Genomic DNA, 18,568 nt, shown 5'->3' on the forward strand with positions numbered 1-18,568 from the left:
TGTTGGAAACGCATCGAACAATTTTAGCCGGGACACGACGTTTTATTTAACCTTCTTCTTCCACGGTGTTGGGATTTTCGTTTAACAAGTCTCTGTCCGGTGTAAGGTACGCTACCGAATGTTTTCTCTCCCCGTTCTCACTTTCAACACTTACAGCGTCGAATCGAGTCCTTTAGTTATCCTACCGTTGAATCTATTCTATACCTGGCGCGGCTCTCGGCGCGTGTGTGGCCTTATCATTATACCCTACGGGCCGCAAAGGGCGCCGTGAAGTGAAAAGAGTTGGTCTAAAGACGCTGTCGAAACCTCTCCGCGGTTCGCATCTCGGACAACAGTTTCTCTCGTTCGCTCGAACGTTATCGAACGCGGGAAATGATATATTCCTCGCCCACGATATTTACTTATTTTTCGTACGTTACTCCCTCAAGGTTTCTACCGTTAAGGGATGACTCGTACGGCCTACGTATTTGCGTCCAAAGTTCGAAAATGTTTGTACGAGAAGAATCTCGAGGGCGAGCGTTGCTTGGAGAATGGTACGTTTAAAATATCAACGATACCAAAGTGGTTTTCGCACTTTCCCTCGTGGAAATGTTCCCATAGAGCATCAACGGTGATTAAATCGTTTACTCTAAGATACGCGTACTTGACATTTCGCAGACTCCAGGCATTGTGCCTATTGTTCCAACGCTCATCTCCTGCGTCCTCCATCCGCGAAGTTATCGTGTACGAATATTCCCATCGAGAACAGTTTTGCCATAGTTCCTCGCCGTATACGATTCACTCTGGACATTGAATTCATTGTTCGTGGAGAAAAATCAATACGAAGCCTTCGATGGGAAGTTTTCTCTCGAAGAGAGCAACGGGAAAGGACACGAACAATCGAGTCAAATACCGTTGCCTCGTCTACGCCTCGCGTTTACTTCCTGCCGTTGTATTCCGCGTCGAAAGGTCTTCGACAAAGAGACGACCGATCGGAGGTCGTGGCCCGTCCGTGTGGCTTCGTAAAATTCGAGTTTCGCGCACTGGACGAAAAACGAGGAACCTCGTCTACCGAAAGATTTTCGTACGCGCGAAACTGGTACACCCGGTCTCGTATCCGTCGTCAAGATTCACGCGCGCGCAACCTCGAGTAACGCGAAACGATCACGGGGACTAGTTTCTCGGATCTAATTAGCATCGGCAAATTCGAGTCTAGTTTCACGCCCGTTCGACAACGTCGGGTCGCGAACGCGGCTTAAAGGTGAGGCCAGGCCTAACGTATGCGCGCGTGACAAGATCCTCTTGCGAAGATAGCGAAGAAAATTTGTCGCCCGGCCTGCCAGCCCCGGTATTCTGGTCAGGGACACTCTGTACAACAGACGACGATAACGAAACCAGTTCTCTTTCTCTGGTCGTTCCGTACCGGCCGATCGGTCGCTCGTCGCGGATCACGGCTCATAATTATTCGAGAAGCGATGCAAACGATCCTAGGAGCGTCGAATCGGACGCCCCGCGCGTCGAATATCTTCTCGCTAGGCCGCGATGGAAACGTAACACGGTTCGCTCGTCGTTGAGACGGAACCGTGAAAATAACAGGTTCTTAATTTTTTAGACGGGAGAGAAAAAAGGGCAGCCAGAAGCCGGCAGTCACGAACAAACCGGATCGCGAAGCGAAGGTTTGTTTAACGTCGGTGTAATTTGAACTCGTTTCACCGAAGATGGATACCTGTCCGGCTAAAGGTGAATTACACCGGCTGGGTAAATTGATTGATCATCGCTCGTTCTCCCGACGCGTCGCAACATCGGACGTCTCGTGTCCTTTTACTTTTCAGGGCGAGACGAGGGGAACGTTATCGGACGGACGAACCGAGATCGAGGAAACGAAATATCGCGATAATTGGCCGACACTGTCGCTTCCCAGAGACGCACCGCTCTTCTCGTTTCAACGACGGAGGTCTCTTCACGGAAGTGAATCACGAGGGCGTCACCGGGCGCCGCGAAATTTTGGAAAACCGCCAATCCCCTACCGGATGTGAACGAAGCTTAAAGGCCGAGAAGGCTGGCCTCTTTCAGGGAGCAACGTCCTACCTTCTCGAATATGGTCGTACGTAGAGAAGCTGGTGTAGAAGTACGGACAACGGGGAGACACGGACGGACAAGGAGAGACATCGTCCGTCGTGGTTAAAGGGAATGCGAGCTCGAAGGGCTCTCCCAACAGGAGCCTGTCTACCCGTCGAAGGGTCGAACTGTCACGATCGTGAGAAGATTTTTGTCTCCGGTTCGCGTTCCCGTACCGGTCGTGATCTCTTTTCTTATGTACTCCCCCGGTGATCGACGACGACGTTGTGCGGAGAATTCGAATGCACGGGGGCCGGTTTCGTTGGCCGCTTTCACGAATAATCTTCCAGCGAGATAGCTCGCAGGATCTATGCACGGTTCTGCTCGAGATAGGAGAGCGTTCGGTCTAATTTACAAGATCCTTTTGGCGCGACATCGCGCCGCGTCGCGCCGGTGACCTAGCCTTTACGAGACGCGCGTCGTCGATAACTGGCATCGTGTTTGCGCGAGGACAACGAGTATTTTTCTCGGGAAAGGAAAATTTTGGAGAACGCGACGCGTGCACCGATAGGAACGGACTATTCGACGAAGGGACGTTCGGTTGCTCCAACCTCGATAGGGGCTGTTACTTTTTCCCTGTTAGATAAACGAACGTCGTTAAGGATAACGGGGTTCGAACAGCGGTGCGGAGAAATGTCAACTATACCTGGCACTCGTGGCAATCGATGAACGGTAAACACGTGAAACGGTCATGACCGTGATTACTTTGGGTCGACAATTTCTTATCGCTTACCTTTACCTCTACACGTAGATCGGGCATTAGGTGTACACGAAGCGTGTTACTCCCGACTGTAATTTCCTATAATGGATCCGTGAAGGTAACAGTGGAGCAATTTCAAGTGTAATTTGGAGATAAGTCTCGGAGATTTGGAGATAAGTATTCGACAAAGTAGGCTATCCGGGTTACGTATTTCTGCCGAAGATAAAAGTGCAAAGCAAGAGAAGGGAGGAAGCTTTAATCAGTTACCGGCAAGTTTGTGGCCAGCCTCGTCGCAAGTGGAAACTCAAACGTCCTTTCTCCCGGGATTACAATATTTCTGAACCGGAGTTCCAAGATCTCCCTCGCTGGAACTTCCCGAAAGTGAATTTAAAACGAAGTACGATCGTCGAGATCGGAATCTCGTCAGAATTACTCGAGTCAAAACGGGACTCTCGGGAAGAAGGTATTTTTCTTTTCCCTCTTTTCCTTCCCGTAAGAGAATATTGCGCCGTTCATCCTACGATACAACGATCGCAATTTCGTAACGTTCGAGCAACCGACGTTCCAGATACGTCATCGTACCCGTCCGACGATTCAAAAGCACGAATTCGAAATTCCGAATACGAGTCGTTGCCGCGACGAGATCGACTCCATCCTCCGCTGGATGGAAACCGTCCAAACTTAGATCGTTTTTAGCCGTGCAAAAAGGTATCTGCAAACACCTGCGGCCGACGGGAAGCCCTCCCCCCTTAAAAAGGGAAAGAAAACACCGTCGAAACCCGATTCGAACGAGATAACTCGAGCGCCTTTAGTGAAATTATAAAAAGACCAATATCAAAGGTGTTCCCTACCTTCCAATGCGTGAACCTTGAATCGGGTTTGAGACGTAAGGGTTCTTTCAGACGCGAGAACACTCGAGGGTTCCTCCGTTAAAGGCAGACATTTTCCTTGGCTCGTTTTTACGAGGATCGTAATACTCTTTCGACGAAGGGACGCGAACGCTTTTCGAACGTTCGAAGACTCTATACGCGATTCGCGAATATTTTACGAGCCACCCGGGGAGATGTTTTATCAACGGACGAGTTTTCGAACGAGAAGGGCCACGAAGAGAGAACGTTCGACTCGTTGAACGTTCGATTCGACATTTCGAGAACTCGTTCTCGATCATCGCGCGTCCTTCGAATAATTCCAACGCGGCTAGACTCGGATAGAGGTCGACCGACTCGGTTCGAGTCCTCGATGTCTCGCAATTGCGTCTCATCGATCCTCCTCCGACGGGGGATGCATCGTAACACAATGAGAACCACGCGCTGCATCTCGAGCACACAGTATCCAGCGAACAATGCAAATAACAATCGATACAGCCTCGGTGCGATTCATCCGCCGCCAAGGGCGACGGTTCCCGATGATCGATCGCGCGGAGTAGCGTCGGGACGCAATTCGTCCTCCTCGGCGCAAATACGTTGGAATCGTTTTTGGCCGGACGGAGAGACTTTGGCGCGCTTCTACCAGCGAACAAGATGGCTCGGAGGGGGACGCTGGAGGAGAGTAGAATTGCGGTCGAAACGCGCCCGGTGCGATCGAACTCGAGGATTCTGCGGGAATTCGTTGCCGTGTTCGCTGCAGGGACCGCGGCTGAATTCGAGCGTCTCGTTTGCCACGTAATTACGATCCGGAGAAGAAGAATCACGGCACCGTGGCACGAAGATAAAACGCGAGACCGGTCGGATAGTTTTCGGAGCGACGCGCTCCGAGACTTCGCGATCGTTCCGAGCTCGGTTTCGATCCGCAACCGACGTCTTTTACGCGATCGTTTACGCGATCGTTTACGCGACAGTTTACGCGACCGTTTACGCGACAGGAACGATATCAGGGTTCGCGAGGTTCGATCGTACGATCGATCGTTTTATACGGCGCGTGGAGGATATGAAAACGGCATTCGACCTGTTCCAATTGAAAAATTCCGCCGCAGCGAATGGACCGTTTCCACGGTAATTGCTTATGCAACAAGGATTTATCGTGTCGAAGGTACTTGACTCCAATTACGCGCGGCGAGAGTCCGTTGCGCTCGCGGGGAAATAAATAGAAACGCTTCGCTTCAATTGAAGGTGGCCAGATTCTCTCGTATTGCAATGTCAGGGGTCAGCGAATGCACAGTGGCGTCCCCGTGGCCGTTTCGTTGGATAACCGGCGTCGTCGACAAATGGCAAATTCCTTTAACCGCGCGGTCATTAAGTCGCGATCGGAGACCGCTAACGAAGAACGCGGCTCCATAAATAACATCCCGAAGAATCTCGGCGCGACTAAACGCCCCGTCGACAACTACAAATTACGTAAATTATAGGCTCATCGATACTCGAGGACACTGTCGCAACGAGATTCCAGGAAAAAACATACGTACGAGCGGATTCTTACACGCTGGAAACGTTGGAGCGTTCGACGAGGGGTGAGAAGGAATGGTTCATTGGCGAGTACTCACCGGTACGATATCCTGCGTTGCTCAGGTAAGCGGCGAAGGAGTGCGGCTCGTGATCCCGTTGCCACTGAGGGCTGCTGCAGTTGTCGTTGTTCGTGAAGACCTCGTGATTGTGAACGTAACGGCCAGTCAGCAAGGAGCTCCTGCTTGGACAACACATGGGAGTGGTCACGTATGCGTGTCTCAGCTCGGCTCCCTCGTCCCTTATTCGCTTCAGGGTCCGTGGCATGAAGTTCAGCGAACCTGAGGGATTGGACCAACCGCAACAGACGATCAAAAGGTTCGTTCGCTGGATCTACGTACGCGCCGAAAAGAACTCGGCTCGGATTGAATGGCGGATAGAGGATTCTATTTTTCTCTCTCCTTCTTTCTCTCTCTCTCTCTCTCTCTCTCTCTCTCTCTCTCTCTCTCTCTCCGTTTCTCTCTCTCCCTCCCTCGTTTTTTTTTTCGCCTCTCTCTTTCTCTCTCTCGAGGAGATTACTTTTTCGGAGAAAGGCGGCTAGGTCGTTTACAGCGGAATCGAGTTTTTGCTTTTATCTTTATTTATTTCCCGATAGGGATGTACGTCTCCGAACGATTCGTTAGAAATAGCGGTAAGCCCGAGGGATTTACGGTAGATATCATAGACATAAAGTATCGTAGAATGGAACTAACCCAGTTCGACGTCTTGATCGTCTGTCAAAATCAGGACTATGTTTGGCTTTCTCTCTCTAGGCTGCTGATACGGAAGATAGGGTGAGTTCGACTGTGAGTTGTAATTGTTGTTGCCATTGTAATTAGACTTGTGAAGGGAACCGCGACGTTGACCACCGTAAACGTCGTCCGCAGGGGCGTCCGCGTCCGTTCGCCTGGCATTGACACCCAACAATAGCACGGCCAAAAACTGTAGTAACTTCCTCATGGTGGCTGGCTGGTCGTCGGTTGCAGGCTCTTCCTCTCAATCGAGTGTCATATCATGGCTGCTGCTGTAACAAGCGAGGCGCGTCGCGCGTTAACAAACGTTTGTTCCCGACGTTGATCGGATCGAAATCTCGAATCTTGGCGACCGATGTTACATCGTACGGAAAATTGCTAACTTTGGCGACGCGTCCGTATCGCTCGGCTCGGTCGAAGGTAGGTCCAAGTTCGTCGCCGGCAAGAGTAGTGCGCGTTTCCCCGATGTAGCGCCACGCGGGAAGATCGTAGGATCGCGGGGCACGGTACGCCCGGATCGCTCTAGGGCGAAATCGTTGCGCGACCGAAACGGATTGCATAACGGCTTAATGCCACACGGTGCGCGGCAGGATACACGACCGCTAATTATTGCCAATAACTTGGCAAACGCGCGACTCGAGCGGCTAGTATGCACCGTGTGAAACAATTAACGAAGAACGCGGTCGATTTCCAGCCCGAGCGCAACTCTATCGAATACCGAGCCGACCGGACGTGATCCTCGTAACAAAATAGTTGGAAGGCGTAGCTGGGGCAGCTCTTGCTGCTCGGAGAGAAAGAGAGAGAGAGACGAAAGACGTAAAAAAGAATGGACGCGGCCTAACCGGGCTCTCCGGGCAGCGTATACGGTGCAACCATAATCGGATAGCTGGGGGTTTTATGGCAAAACCCTCGTCGCATTCCTCCTGGCGGACATCTCGCGAACGATCGAGACCCTCGTAAATAGTCGTTAGCACCTGTATTATCCGTGTCTCATTGAACGGATTATAGTCGCCGCTTAAATCAACGTTGTTCGGTCTATGGTTTTCCGCTAGGACAGGTACCGCTTTATTATTCTCCCTTAATATCTTAGCTAGAGGCAGTACGGTCTCTCGAACGTTCGAAGGTATGTATTTCAGGTTCGCCTTAAAAGTGACCGGCGATTCCGATCGAAGCGTGGATGAATGGAGGTTCGACGTTTTAGGACAGGAAGCGGAATACGGACGCGGACAACCGAATGCCCGGTAAATTTATGATGCGGCTCGGACGGTTCCCACGGACTCCTGGAAACGTCGAGAAAAGACTTTTTCGCGCCAGAGGAGGAGAGCCAGCATTCGCGTCGCGATCCTTTCTCCTCCTCCTCCTCCTACTCCTACTCTTCCTCCTCTCCCGACCTATTTCCGGGGAAATACGGTGTTTTATTAAATTTCTTGGAACGTGCCATTCTGTTTTCGCTGTTTCGTCGACGCGACGAGAATAAGAAACGATCGATCTTCGTTGTTGCCGCGTTTCGGGTGACATTTCCTCGGTTGTTGTTTCCTCCGTGGAACAAGCTTTCCATTGAAACGCTAATTTCCTTCCACGCCGAACAGTATTAGTTCAGTATTTCGTTTTAACATTCACGGGGTTTCGCTTGGACGCGCCTTAAATACGATCGAGCCTGCGAATAAGTTCAGGTGCGAGAACCGCCTCGTAACACACGAGAATCTACCTTCATAAAGTTCACGCGGGTACAGCTCCGCGCAAAGACTCGCGCGTACATAGATCGGCGAAAGTGAGATTTCATCTTTATGTACCCACCTGGTGCACGGTATTTCACGTTGCTACAAGGGATTCACCGCTTCACCTGTCTTCGTGTAGAAAATAACGAGAGAAAATAAGAGGATTCAGGGAACACGAACCGAGTATTTCCTTGGTACGGGTTTCCTGGTTTTTCCTCGCCGGTCAGCGTGTAACTTGGAACGTTCGCCTACGATTTTTACCAACACGGACGTGCGTTTCGGGTAGGTGTTTCAACGTCGCTGTTTCGCTATAAATTTCTTTCGCCCGCCGTAAAATTCGATAATACGCGAGATAGAAACATCCTTCTGCAAACAATGTCGCGGAAAACAAGAGCAAACTCGAGACAATGGCGATACCGAGGATTAAACGGCGCCATCGATAAATATTTCAGAGCGCAACGCACGCGGTAGACGCGTTCGCTTACTCGAGATACAAATTCTCTCGAAGGCACACACGCGTGCAGACACGATCGAAGAAGAGCCGGGATTATGGATCGCTAATTAGCTCTATTCGCGCCCAAGTCGAAGCGAGTCGGATGGAAGCGTGTCCAGAGGTGGCTGGAAAGATGTCAGGAAGCGATGTCACGGCCGATCTGGTCGCTCGATCCGGTGGCTCGGAATCCGCATTAATTACCGCTAATTGATAATCACCTCGTCTCTCCCGGTGCAGCAGGTAGGCAAATAAGACCGGGACAGAGGCTGGAAGGTTCGAGCCTCGAAGAAACAATGTACGCCTCTTTCTCGCTCTTTCGCTTCGTTCCTCGCGGGACTTGCCAAAAGGACCTCCGCGCGATACATTGTGTAATTTATCGGGTCGTAATTGGCTATGCAGTCGTCGATTAATTCGTGGCGGTTCTCGAGCGAGGAACTCGGGCGAACACCCTCGACGTCTCGACGAAGATGGAAAACGAGGAAACCGAACGAGCTCGCGTCACCGTCTGTAATATCGAGTACCAATTAGATTTTGGCGCGCGAGATTCGATCGATCCTTTCCTCGCTAATTTTTCTTCACTCGACGCGCGCGATATCCACTTTTTCGAGAAAACGCGCACGTACGCGCACGCACGCCGGTGCATCGAACTCCTCCGCGTCTCTATATCTCTCGCGACTGAGAGTTCAAGCATCGAACTCGACAGCAGCTAAGAATAGTAAAACAATAATCCCTCCGCTTGTTTCGCAACCGCAGGAATTGAGTAACTGCATCGCCGTGTGTCGCCGTCACGTTCGAACAGCCATTGTGCAAACCACTGTGTATATAGGAAGTAACTTCGGTGTCGAGAAGCCGCCGCGCCGTGCCGCGCCGTGCCGTACCGCGCCGCGCTGCGTTTTCTCCGTGCTCCTTGAACTGGGAAACCGTGATATCGATCAGCCATCAATTAGCACTCGATCTCGTTAGCGCTCACCGCCTAATCCAAACCGAACCCGTACTCTTGTACGCGAACGTTGCATCCGCATCGACATCGAGCGATTCCGAGGAGCTCCGTGGCTCGTTTGCATTCGATTCGCGGCGCGAACGTGCGCGCACCAGGTTTTTCTCTCTTTGCCCCGTTCCATCTTCCTCCGTGCCCGGATCGTTTCCTTCGCCGACGTAATTTACGTACGCGAGAGCACGCTGAAACGCAGCGTGGGTGGCGAAGCTATCGACAACAGATGCACGCTATATACGGTCGGAGTAGGTCGCAGGTAAAACGGATGTTACGTATTCGTAGCTCGCGTGTAAACCTGCGATGCGACATGCTCTCCGTCGGGAGTGTAGGTCGATCTCTGTAGGTCGGCTCGTCCGAGGAAGTGAATATTCATTCGAGGCGTTCGCCGTGCGTGGGAAGCAACCGCGAAATTTACGACCGACTAAACGATCGTGCCCGTTGATCACGATAACGATCAACGCCACAATCCCGGTGCCCGAGACGCGAGACGCGAGACGCGAGACGCGAGACGCGAGACGCGAGACGCCGGACGAAAATCACGTATCCGATCCGGAGGAAGGGAACGCTCGGAAACGCGAGCTCGCGCGAATCGCGGAAATACACCGAGTTACACCGGGTATTGTCACTTTCTCAACGAGCAAACGACCATTTCTCGAAGAACGGAGATACCACTTCGATACGATTTAAGTACCGTAACGTTCGGTTTTCTATTTTGGAGCCACGGTACTTCTAAATACTCGCAGTTGTGCCCGGTTCGCGACCACACTCGAACGCCAATATAATACGGGCCCGTTTCGTTCGAACGCGTATCCCGCGCGCGCGATATTTTATCGGTTCGGTTGAATTTCTGCTCGGTTCGCCAACTATCGTCGATGTGAAAATGTAACGAGGTTAACTGTGGGATCAATAAGCTACCGATAGTCCATCGAGTCGTAAAACGAGTCCTTGCGTTTACGATTTCAGACAAGCCTTGGAACACTCGACGATCGACGATCGTTGAGCGATTCGGAAGTACAGTGTCTATAGAAATTATTATCTCGCCGAGCTGTTGTCGGTCGATCTGGAATTCGCTCGGCGAACAAACAATTCCGAATCCGCCAACGAACCTAGAGGAGAACGAATGGAAGACGATCGCGAACGATGGAATTTATACGATCGTACGAACCAGAAATCTCGACGACAAATCCCAAAAACTTTGTTCGTAAACCAACACCTCGAAGGCAAAACGCGCAGCTGGATGCAATCAATCGGGTTCCAAGTCACCGTGGCGAATCGCCGATGATGCTCCGCGTTAGAGATCGTCGATCGCGGCGGTGTTATTACGATTCCCCTCTGTTAGCACCGTATCCGTCGGGCGAGATATTCTCGTCGTTTGAGAATCCCAATCGACAGGCTGATGATAGGCTGGAAGAAACCTCGGGTCTCGAAACGGCGAGACGTGGATTAGACCATCTGCGGTTTACAATTGGCCGCGGCTCGTCGAGCAAATAACAAGTCGGTGAACACTCGCGATTATCTCCCGTACGCGCACGTACGGAGCATCGCTTTCTTCTTATAGACGCGATTCGATGTTTCCACGGCTACGGTGTGGGTTTTCGTTCGCGTTTCCACGAGGTCTTGGCTCCGCTTTGAAATCTCGAATCGTCCGCGGGACGAAATTAATATTCCTTCCATCGTTCTCTGCCGTGCGTCTAACCTTTTTCTCAAAGGGAGAGGCAAATGTATCTAGACCGTGAAAGGAAAATGATAGAAACTGGCCACTTTCGGCAGTCGCGCGGAACGAAATATTCGTACAAAAGGTGCGTCTGTACGTTTCCAGGAATTCGAAAAAAAGAGTCGGATCGTTGGGACCTTGGACGGTGTACGACTCGTGTAATTAAGGCGTCTCGTCGGTGTTGCGACGAGATAAAAATGTACGAATTCGAAACGACCGAACACGGGCAGAAAAAGTCGAGCCGATTCGATGAGCGCGTTTCGTAAGTTTACGGTTGGCGGGTGTAAATTTTCATCGCGCGTTTCGTGTATCACCGCACGGTATATGATTTCTGACGTCACTTCCTGTAGCGGAAAAGTAGGAACGAGCACGAACTGAATCCAGCGCAATCGGATAATGTGACCGGCATATGTACACACGTGCACTCGCGTTTCGACTTTACGCAACGCGAACGTGTGTCCATCGACCCGCTAGAATGCAGTCGCTCCGGTGCATCTGTTCGAAAGCTGCGCCCAGAACGGTGCAGTCGTTACGGATACGGCACGGCACGGCACGGCACGGCACGGCACGGAAAGGCACGGGCCGGGGTGTCGACAATGGCCACGCGAAATCGTCGATCGAAGAATCAGAAATTCCCTCGAACCCGGTTAAAGCGCTAACGGTACTCCTGCGCGACGAGCTCCACACGTCGACTAGAATGGATCGTTGATTTTTTTCAACCGATGCGGATGCTGCGAAGAACGCTCTCGAGATCAACTTCCACGGTCCTGTTGCTTACGTCGAACACCGGCCACCGAGAGAATTCAACTTACCGCGGGTCTTTTTAGAATTTTCTCTCGACCTTTCTTCTTGGATCGATATCGTCAAAAGGAATTTCTGGCTCAAAGTGTCGCGACGCGAAGCAGATACCTATACTCGATCGGTGTTGGGAACATATTCGCACACGTGTCGAAAGGTATTCTGGTCGCCGTATCTCTACAGTCGGATCCGACAAACTCGGCGAAAAGGGAAGTTTCCTGTCCCACATTGTCCACCTATACGCGTGTTTGCGCGCAACGCAGTGGAGATCTCGCGATAGCCGTTTCCTGCATCCGCTTGGAAATCGCGCGGATTCGTCCGTTAATTAGTTAAACTGTCCAAACGGAGCCACCGGATTGAACCGTGGCACGCGTGTTCAACGCGAACGACAATTTGCTCGTGACTGTCGCCGCGGTGATTCAACGGAGAGGATGTTAAAACAATTAACGTAACAGCACGGCGACACCACGACGTTCGTTTTGCGCGCCAATTTTAGACACATCTGCGCTCTACGCGAGTTGCGATTGTTTATTTCAGCCGGCAAAGAACGTGCCTCGATAATCGATGTACGCGCAATCGCTCACTAGACGCACCGTACTCGTGTCGTTCTCGTCTTTAAAAACGAACGAGCTATCCGGGCGAACTGTACGCTCGGTCGGCACGAGCCTAAATAAAAGAACAAATCGAAAAACGGAATCCCAAAATATCCGATCCCGCGTCTCCTTTGGACGTTTTCCTCCGACGCGTGGACGCAATTTTAACGCGACGTACGCGCGATCCGAGTCTCCGGATGTTACGTCGCGACGAACGCCACCCCAGTCGAAAAAAAGAAACTTCTATTCGCGATAGAAAGCGTGAAAACGCTGAAGACCGTCGGGAAGCGCGAAAATGAGAAACGAGAAAGGCAGCTCCGCGCGACACCACCTCGTACGGGCAGTTATTGTTCTCGGACGAGAGGCCAGAGATTCGGAGATTTCGAGGGTGGGTAAGATTTCCGAGGGGGTAGCTTCTCGAGCGCGACGAGATCGAGATCCTATCGCGACGTGTTCCACGAAAGCTCGAGGACTCCAGCGTTTGAAAGAAACCTGTACGGTGGCCAGGGGCGAGATAAAAACGAGACTTTTTTCGGAGTAAACGCACTGACGAGATAAATCGAACATTTTTCGGCGAACGGTGAGCGGGAAGAAAAAGAATCGTCAATTCCATTGCCGAATCTAATTCCCAAAAGTGCATTCCCTCCGATCCGGTGGCGCGGAACGATTTCGAAAATTCGAAGCTCTCGAGTTACTCGAATTTATTTTTCTCTCCGTCGTAATTAATTCTCCGTCGGTGAATACAAAAAAAAAAATATTCGCGCGCTACTCGAACTCCGCTGAAAACGTTTCGGATCCTGAAGGATTTGTGTCTGGCCTCCCATCGTTCTCGTATTATTTCTATCGAAAAAAAAAAAAAACATTCGGGATCGTAATCGGGCGAGAGCGAGGGTGGACCGACGAGAACTGAAAAGGTCGCGGTTCGATGCAGTGGATAACGCACAATTAGCGACACGTAATTAACGAGAAAAGAAGGGCGGGAGTCGGCGCGAGTGTTTACTCGCGCGCGTGCACGTTGCGCGCGGAGGGCGATGCGAACGGGGGGAAAGGAGTGAAAGACAAAGTTGACAGACGGGCAAGCCAAGGCAGACGAGTCGAAGGGTGAAAGGAGAGAACGTTCGCGGCAAGACAAGGATCAAACGAACGGGGAGAATGCTAGACTGCTTGGCGGCTGCTTTATCAGCCCACGCGTTCGAGTTCCTGCGTTTTAACTTCTAATGCACGAATGTCGCGACCGTTTCGCCTCTTCTCGCTCGTTTCATCGCTTCCTTCTTCCTTCCTTCCTTCCTCCCTTGCATCCTTTCTTTCTTCCTTTCTTCCTTCCATCCTTTCCTCCTTTCTTCCTTCCTTCCTTCCTTCCTTCCTTCCTTCCTTCTCGGTTAAAGTGCTTTGAGCCGTGATATTTCGTGATCAATGCGGTAAAATTTCTGTTATTCGAGCGTCAAGTTATTCCAATAATGTCGTTCGAGAAACGGAAAATAAAACGAAACAGACGAATAACGTCAACTGTCATTAGTCGAACCACAAATACAGAATTATAGAACCGGTATGTAAATACAAGATACACGTACAGAAAAATAACCGACTAAAAATCTCGGTACGTGTTCTTAATCCGTCTGTTTATGTATACTTATTAACGAGAATTTCTTTACTGGAGTCAGATGAAATGATACCGTGTGCCTTCATATATCACGAAATACCCGGGCAATTACATTTTCTGTCGTTATCAACGTTTCTGTTTTAAAGACTGCAACACGAAGGACGTAAATTCCTAAGGGAAGGGCAGTGCATCGTGCACGGTATAATAACGCAATAAATTACAGATATTTTTGTTGCAGAAGTATTATACATCGATATTCCAGCCTTGCCGGCTTTTTATTTTCGCTCGATTAATATGCTTGGAATATCGCCGTGATAACGCACCGAGCACGTGGCTCCCACAAGATAATATTTCTCTCCGCAAGCCCGTTCTCCTGTGGCGCGTTTCGTTCCGGTAATTAACATGCCGCGAAACGGCCGTTTTTATACACATTTTTCCGCTAGTCAATCCGCCGTTTAATTGCTACACCTGTATTGTAAAGGACCGACGTCATTTTCGCGTTTGCCGGGTTGCGCGACTGAATCACACCGCGGAAAAAAAAAGAAGGGTTACACCCTCGGCGAAACGTATTCTCCTCCGGGAGCACGCCTCTCCGACGAAGCGGTACGGTATAATTTAATAATTCGATCGTTAATTGGAAATCATTGTTGTCGGGGTAAATATTTTCGACGATTTTTTCCTCCGTTAACGAATCGGGAACGGTGATCAGACTCCGAAGAGGATATAGTGCTAAAAATTGTTGGAAAATCTTGTAATGTTTCTGTATCTGCCCAGACCTCCAAATGCGATGCGTAAAATATTGTCCACGTATAGTACGTATACATAAAGACGGCACAGTGGCAATTCGCTGTGTCTTGGAAACTTCGACAGACACGATCGTTCGAACCTATCGCGAAATTTATTAACACTTAAGTTTTTAGTTTCGATTTTATAGCGCACCAAAGTCTCGAGTAAAATCTACAAAATACGAACGAATGGTTTTTAATTCGATAATCCGAGCGGTATCGTATCAACGCCATTTGAGACGTCGAGACAGAAGACACCGGGAAAAACCTGAGACGCAAGAATGACGCATCCACGGTCGAGCAGCGATTTTATTTTCGTACCGAGCGCCCCGTATTTTTTTTTTTTCTTTTTCCCTTCGAAGAACGGGCCTCGCGAAAGAAAGCGTTCTGGCTAAAAGAGGGTTGCGCAACGGGCCTCGTTACTCTTCTTGACACCTCGAAGAAAAGCGCGTGCACCAACGGATGCAATCGCATTGCACAATCTTCGTAGCTCCTGTGCGCAGCCGAGCCGTGAAGTTGCGTGCTGCGGCCTGTTGCAACCGCCTCATCCTTGAACGAAGCCACAAGGTGGATTAATAGCTCGATCGTATTCCCTGGCCTCTCTGCGGAGACGGCAGCCGATGGCGTCGCCATGGGGCCGGGAGTAGAAAAAACCGATGACCAGGAAAATGGCGGGTGGCGGCGTTGATGCAATATCGGTACGTATCGGTGCCATCTTCGGACGTGCACTTTAGTTAATGCAGCGGCGCGGCGAGGTGCGGCGGTCTGCGGTTGCAATTTCTCACGGCGTGCGACTCCGTAGACACGTAGGAACCGGGAATGGGATCCCATCTGCTCCAATGACGGCGTTTAGCGCTCGTGTTCGTGACACGGGAGAAGAATGGACAAGCGAGTTTAAAGTTTCGCGAGCGATGCATCTCGCGAAAGGGTGAGTACTTTTCGAATCGAAATGGACCGATTTTCGGAACGCGCTCGACAAGAACCAACTCTCGTTTCCGAGAAGAATAAGCCAACACTTATCGAGTACGAAAAACAACGTCCCGTGTCGATCCGTGAACAGTCGATTCGAGAGTATCGGGTCGAATCGAACGAAACTTGCGAGGTTGGAATATCGAAGCGAGTCGTTGAAACGCAATTATCGTAACGATTGGCGATGCGTCGAGGACGTTTCGACATCGCTTGCAGTTTTTTTTTTTAACGCAATTTATATTCCGAGAGAGACGAAGAGTCGATTACCGAACAAATGGCACTTGGTATTCTCGTCGATTGTCCGATTGAATTAATTAACGCAAGGAAAACCGGAATTGAATTACCGTACGCGAAATTTGAGTCGTTATCGATACTCTCGATTAAATTGCTCGTGACTTCACGAATCGACGAGTCGTGTCCGAAGCACAGGTATCTCCTGCCGATAATTCACGTCGAGACTTGTGAAATTGATAAGTGGCGAACATTTCCCGACCGCGTAACAGTTTAAATGATTTACTTCTGGGCGAGGGAGTCGCTCGAGCGTGCGCGGACTTGGCGGATTTTCAGAAAAATACAATAACAGGTTACGCACTCGATCATAATACTTAGCAGGTTTCCAGTTATCGGCCCGACCAATTAAATTCATTAACTCGAAATTACAGGCCGTAGATACCGGTGCGGAAAGTCGTTCTCGAATCGATCCTCGAGCGTGTCTATCCGGGCGAGGAATTTTTCCGCCGATCGCGTTGACTAATTGCGATCGATGTTCTCACACGTTCGTTCGATGTCGCGGATCGAACACGTTTCTCCGGTTGACCGTAAAATCCTCGACGGCTGCTTACCGTCCCGATGTATCTCCAATCCGAGTTAAGTACGCGCGACGAACGAAGGAAATCATCGCGGCGGGTAGTCATCGGTCAAAGAACCGCGTAAATCTGAAATTCCTTCTCCCAATAACTTTATCGATCCTCGGATTACGCGGAACGACGAAGCCCTGAAATATATTGCGCAAAGGTCCAAATATACCTCATGCATAATCGGTACGTCGAATATTCGTTTGATCGGAACGGGCTACGGAGTCTCTACCCGTGTTTCGGACAACCGATTAACGCGTACCGTTGAGAATGAATAATTGGCTGCTTTAATAAAGCCAAAACTCATCAATATTAATGGCCCGGTGTCTTTTCTCTCTTTAGAACGAATCCAAAGCCTGAATTTTAAGAACTCCGCGTCTCGATGGGCCGCGGGAAGCCTCTTGCGATTCATCTACATTCTACAGGAATATATTTGGAGAACAGGCCAAGTTCTGCTTTTTAATTCCCACCGGCACCGGTATTTCGAGGGTTACCTCGACCGAACAGAACTTGTCCGCATCACCGATGTCATTCCACCAATTGGAAGCCTCGCGTGATTCGTGTACTCGTGTCTGTAGTAGTATGGACAAGTTTCGTGCCGTCGTTTCGAGTGTACCCCTCGGAGGTAAACATCGTGCAGTTGCCTTTCCCTTTTAAGAGAACGTATTCTCGAGTGTCGAAGAATGCGTGGCCCTTCGGTCGAGGGGTGCGATACAACATCGTACCGATCACCTGTTATTTGTTACAATAAACGCTTGAAAATCGACTCGGTTCCCTAGATTCCTCCGGTGATTCTTCGAGCCCCGGTAGACGGCACCCTGTCGTGCGGTAATCAAGGTTACGAGCATCGGGGACCGTGTCACGCGGCTCCAACAGAGGGGACAAGGTTCGAAAAGAACGACAGAGGCAAGAAAGAAAGCGTTTTCGTAACAGCTGTTGACGTTCTCAGGCGATTCGACGACGACGCGACGCCCCGAAAGGCTCAGACGCTGGAAACGATAGGATGCGAATAAGTGTACGTTGAAAGCCGTATTCCACTTGTCCCGGGGACATTGCGACAAGAAAGAGGAGGCTCCGCGCGAGAAATCGATTTCATCTTGGAGAAGTTTCGATCTTGGATACGTCCACGTTGGCGAAATCATTTTAACGCGAAATGGTTTCATTTTTATTTCGGAGAGGACAAAAGGAAACACGCGTTCCAATCATCGGTTTAGAAAAGACGCCGTTACGAGATCGCGCTATTATTTTACGCGCATCGTTTCTCGATATCGTATTACGAAGTTTCGGTTAATACGCGCCTTTAAATCTCTCTCCCGTGAAATTACTTTGCGGTGGCTCGTCATTATCCCTTCGGAACCCTTCGCGCGATCGTACACCGGCATAGGAGCTCCTCTCGGGTACCATTAACTGGTGTTCATAATTGGTAAATGGCAATAACGTTCGTCACGCTCGATGGTCAAAGCCTTATGGAAAATTGAACGATGATAGGTCCAACAGCAACTGTTCCTCGCCTCTTTGACGCGTCCTGTCTGCTGTTCAAAGGTTACAGCACGGAATAATGAAATAAGAGATCGATGATGATTGCACGAGTTATCGAGCAGACGCAGAAGGAATCTTGCGTCTATTTTCCGTCGAGGTTTCTTCAAAAGCGCGTAAGATATGTTTAGCTTCTTTGGCCCGCGGAGAACTCGAAGATACGCGTTTGAAAGAAAATTCTATCGTTCTTTCGTGTATTCAATGTCTCCGTACCGCAGGGAGCAAAAGGGCTCGATAAATCCAAAATGGATGTCCCGGTCGTAACTCCGTCGCGAACCAAAAGGCACAGAAAGCTCGCAACGGCGTCCGTTTTTCTTCTCTGAAGAGGAGAGGTCACCGGAGGCAATTTGTTCGAAGCCGACGCACCAGAGCCCGAGGCATACTTATAATGTTTTCTCGCTCCTCTCGACTTTTGTTTCGTCGTTCTCTCCTCGTGAATTACACGGGCGCGAGTGACTGTAACCGTGACCTGGATACCGTTAGTCGCGCTGTTTGCGCTTGAACTTCTTTTCTTTTCGCTAGCCGATGGATTCTCCGCAACGCCGCGG

At 50.3% G+C, this 18,568-nt stretch overlaps 2 protein-coding genes across 9 annotated transcripts in view; one reads left to right on the forward strand and one right to left on the reverse strand.

The window, feature by feature from the left end:
* The window catches only part of Sulf1 (Extracellular sulfatase Sulf1), a 64,728-nt gene that overhangs the window by 22,400 nt on the left and 23,760 nt on the right, over nt 1-18,568 (reverse strand). For 3 of the 8 annotated variants that reach the window (XM_076320671.1, XM_076320678.1, XM_076320688.1), the window contains 2 exons: nt 5,928-6,238; nt 5,277-5,516 (listed from right to left, as the gene is read on the reverse strand). In XM_076320671.1, coding sequence (XP_076176786.1) covers nt 5,277-5,516; nt 5,928-6,174 — 487 coding nt within the window. In that variant the 5' untranslated portion in view covers nt 6,175-6,238. Of the gene's footprint in view, nt 1-5,276; nt 5,517-5,927; nt 6,239-7,763; nt 8,360-8,395; nt 8,467-18,568 lie in introns of those variants that run through there. The other 5 variants (XM_076320697.1, XM_076320732.1, XM_076320706.1 and 2 more) reach the window with 4 other exon arrangements.
* LOC143151548 (uncharacterized) lies at nt 7,650-17,243 on the forward strand. Its single transcript, XM_076320832.1, has 3 exons — nt 7,650-15,359; nt 15,464-15,589; nt 16,827-17,243. The coding sequence occupies exon 1, from the start codon at nt 10,312-10,314 to the stop codon at nt 10,660-10,662; it is 351 nt and encodes a 116-aa protein (XP_076176947.1). The 5' UTR covers nt 7,650-10,311; the 3' UTR covers nt 10,663-15,359; nt 15,464-15,589; nt 16,827-17,243.

Source organism: Ptiloglossa arizonensis, chromosome 1 (genome assembly GCF_051014685.1).
Source record: "Ptiloglossa arizonensis isolate GNS036 chromosome 1, iyPtiAriz1_principal, whole genome shotgun sequence".
In the NCBI taxonomy this organism is placed as follows: Eukaryota; Metazoa; Arthropoda; class Insecta; order Hymenoptera; family Colletidae; genus Ptiloglossa; species Ptiloglossa arizonensis.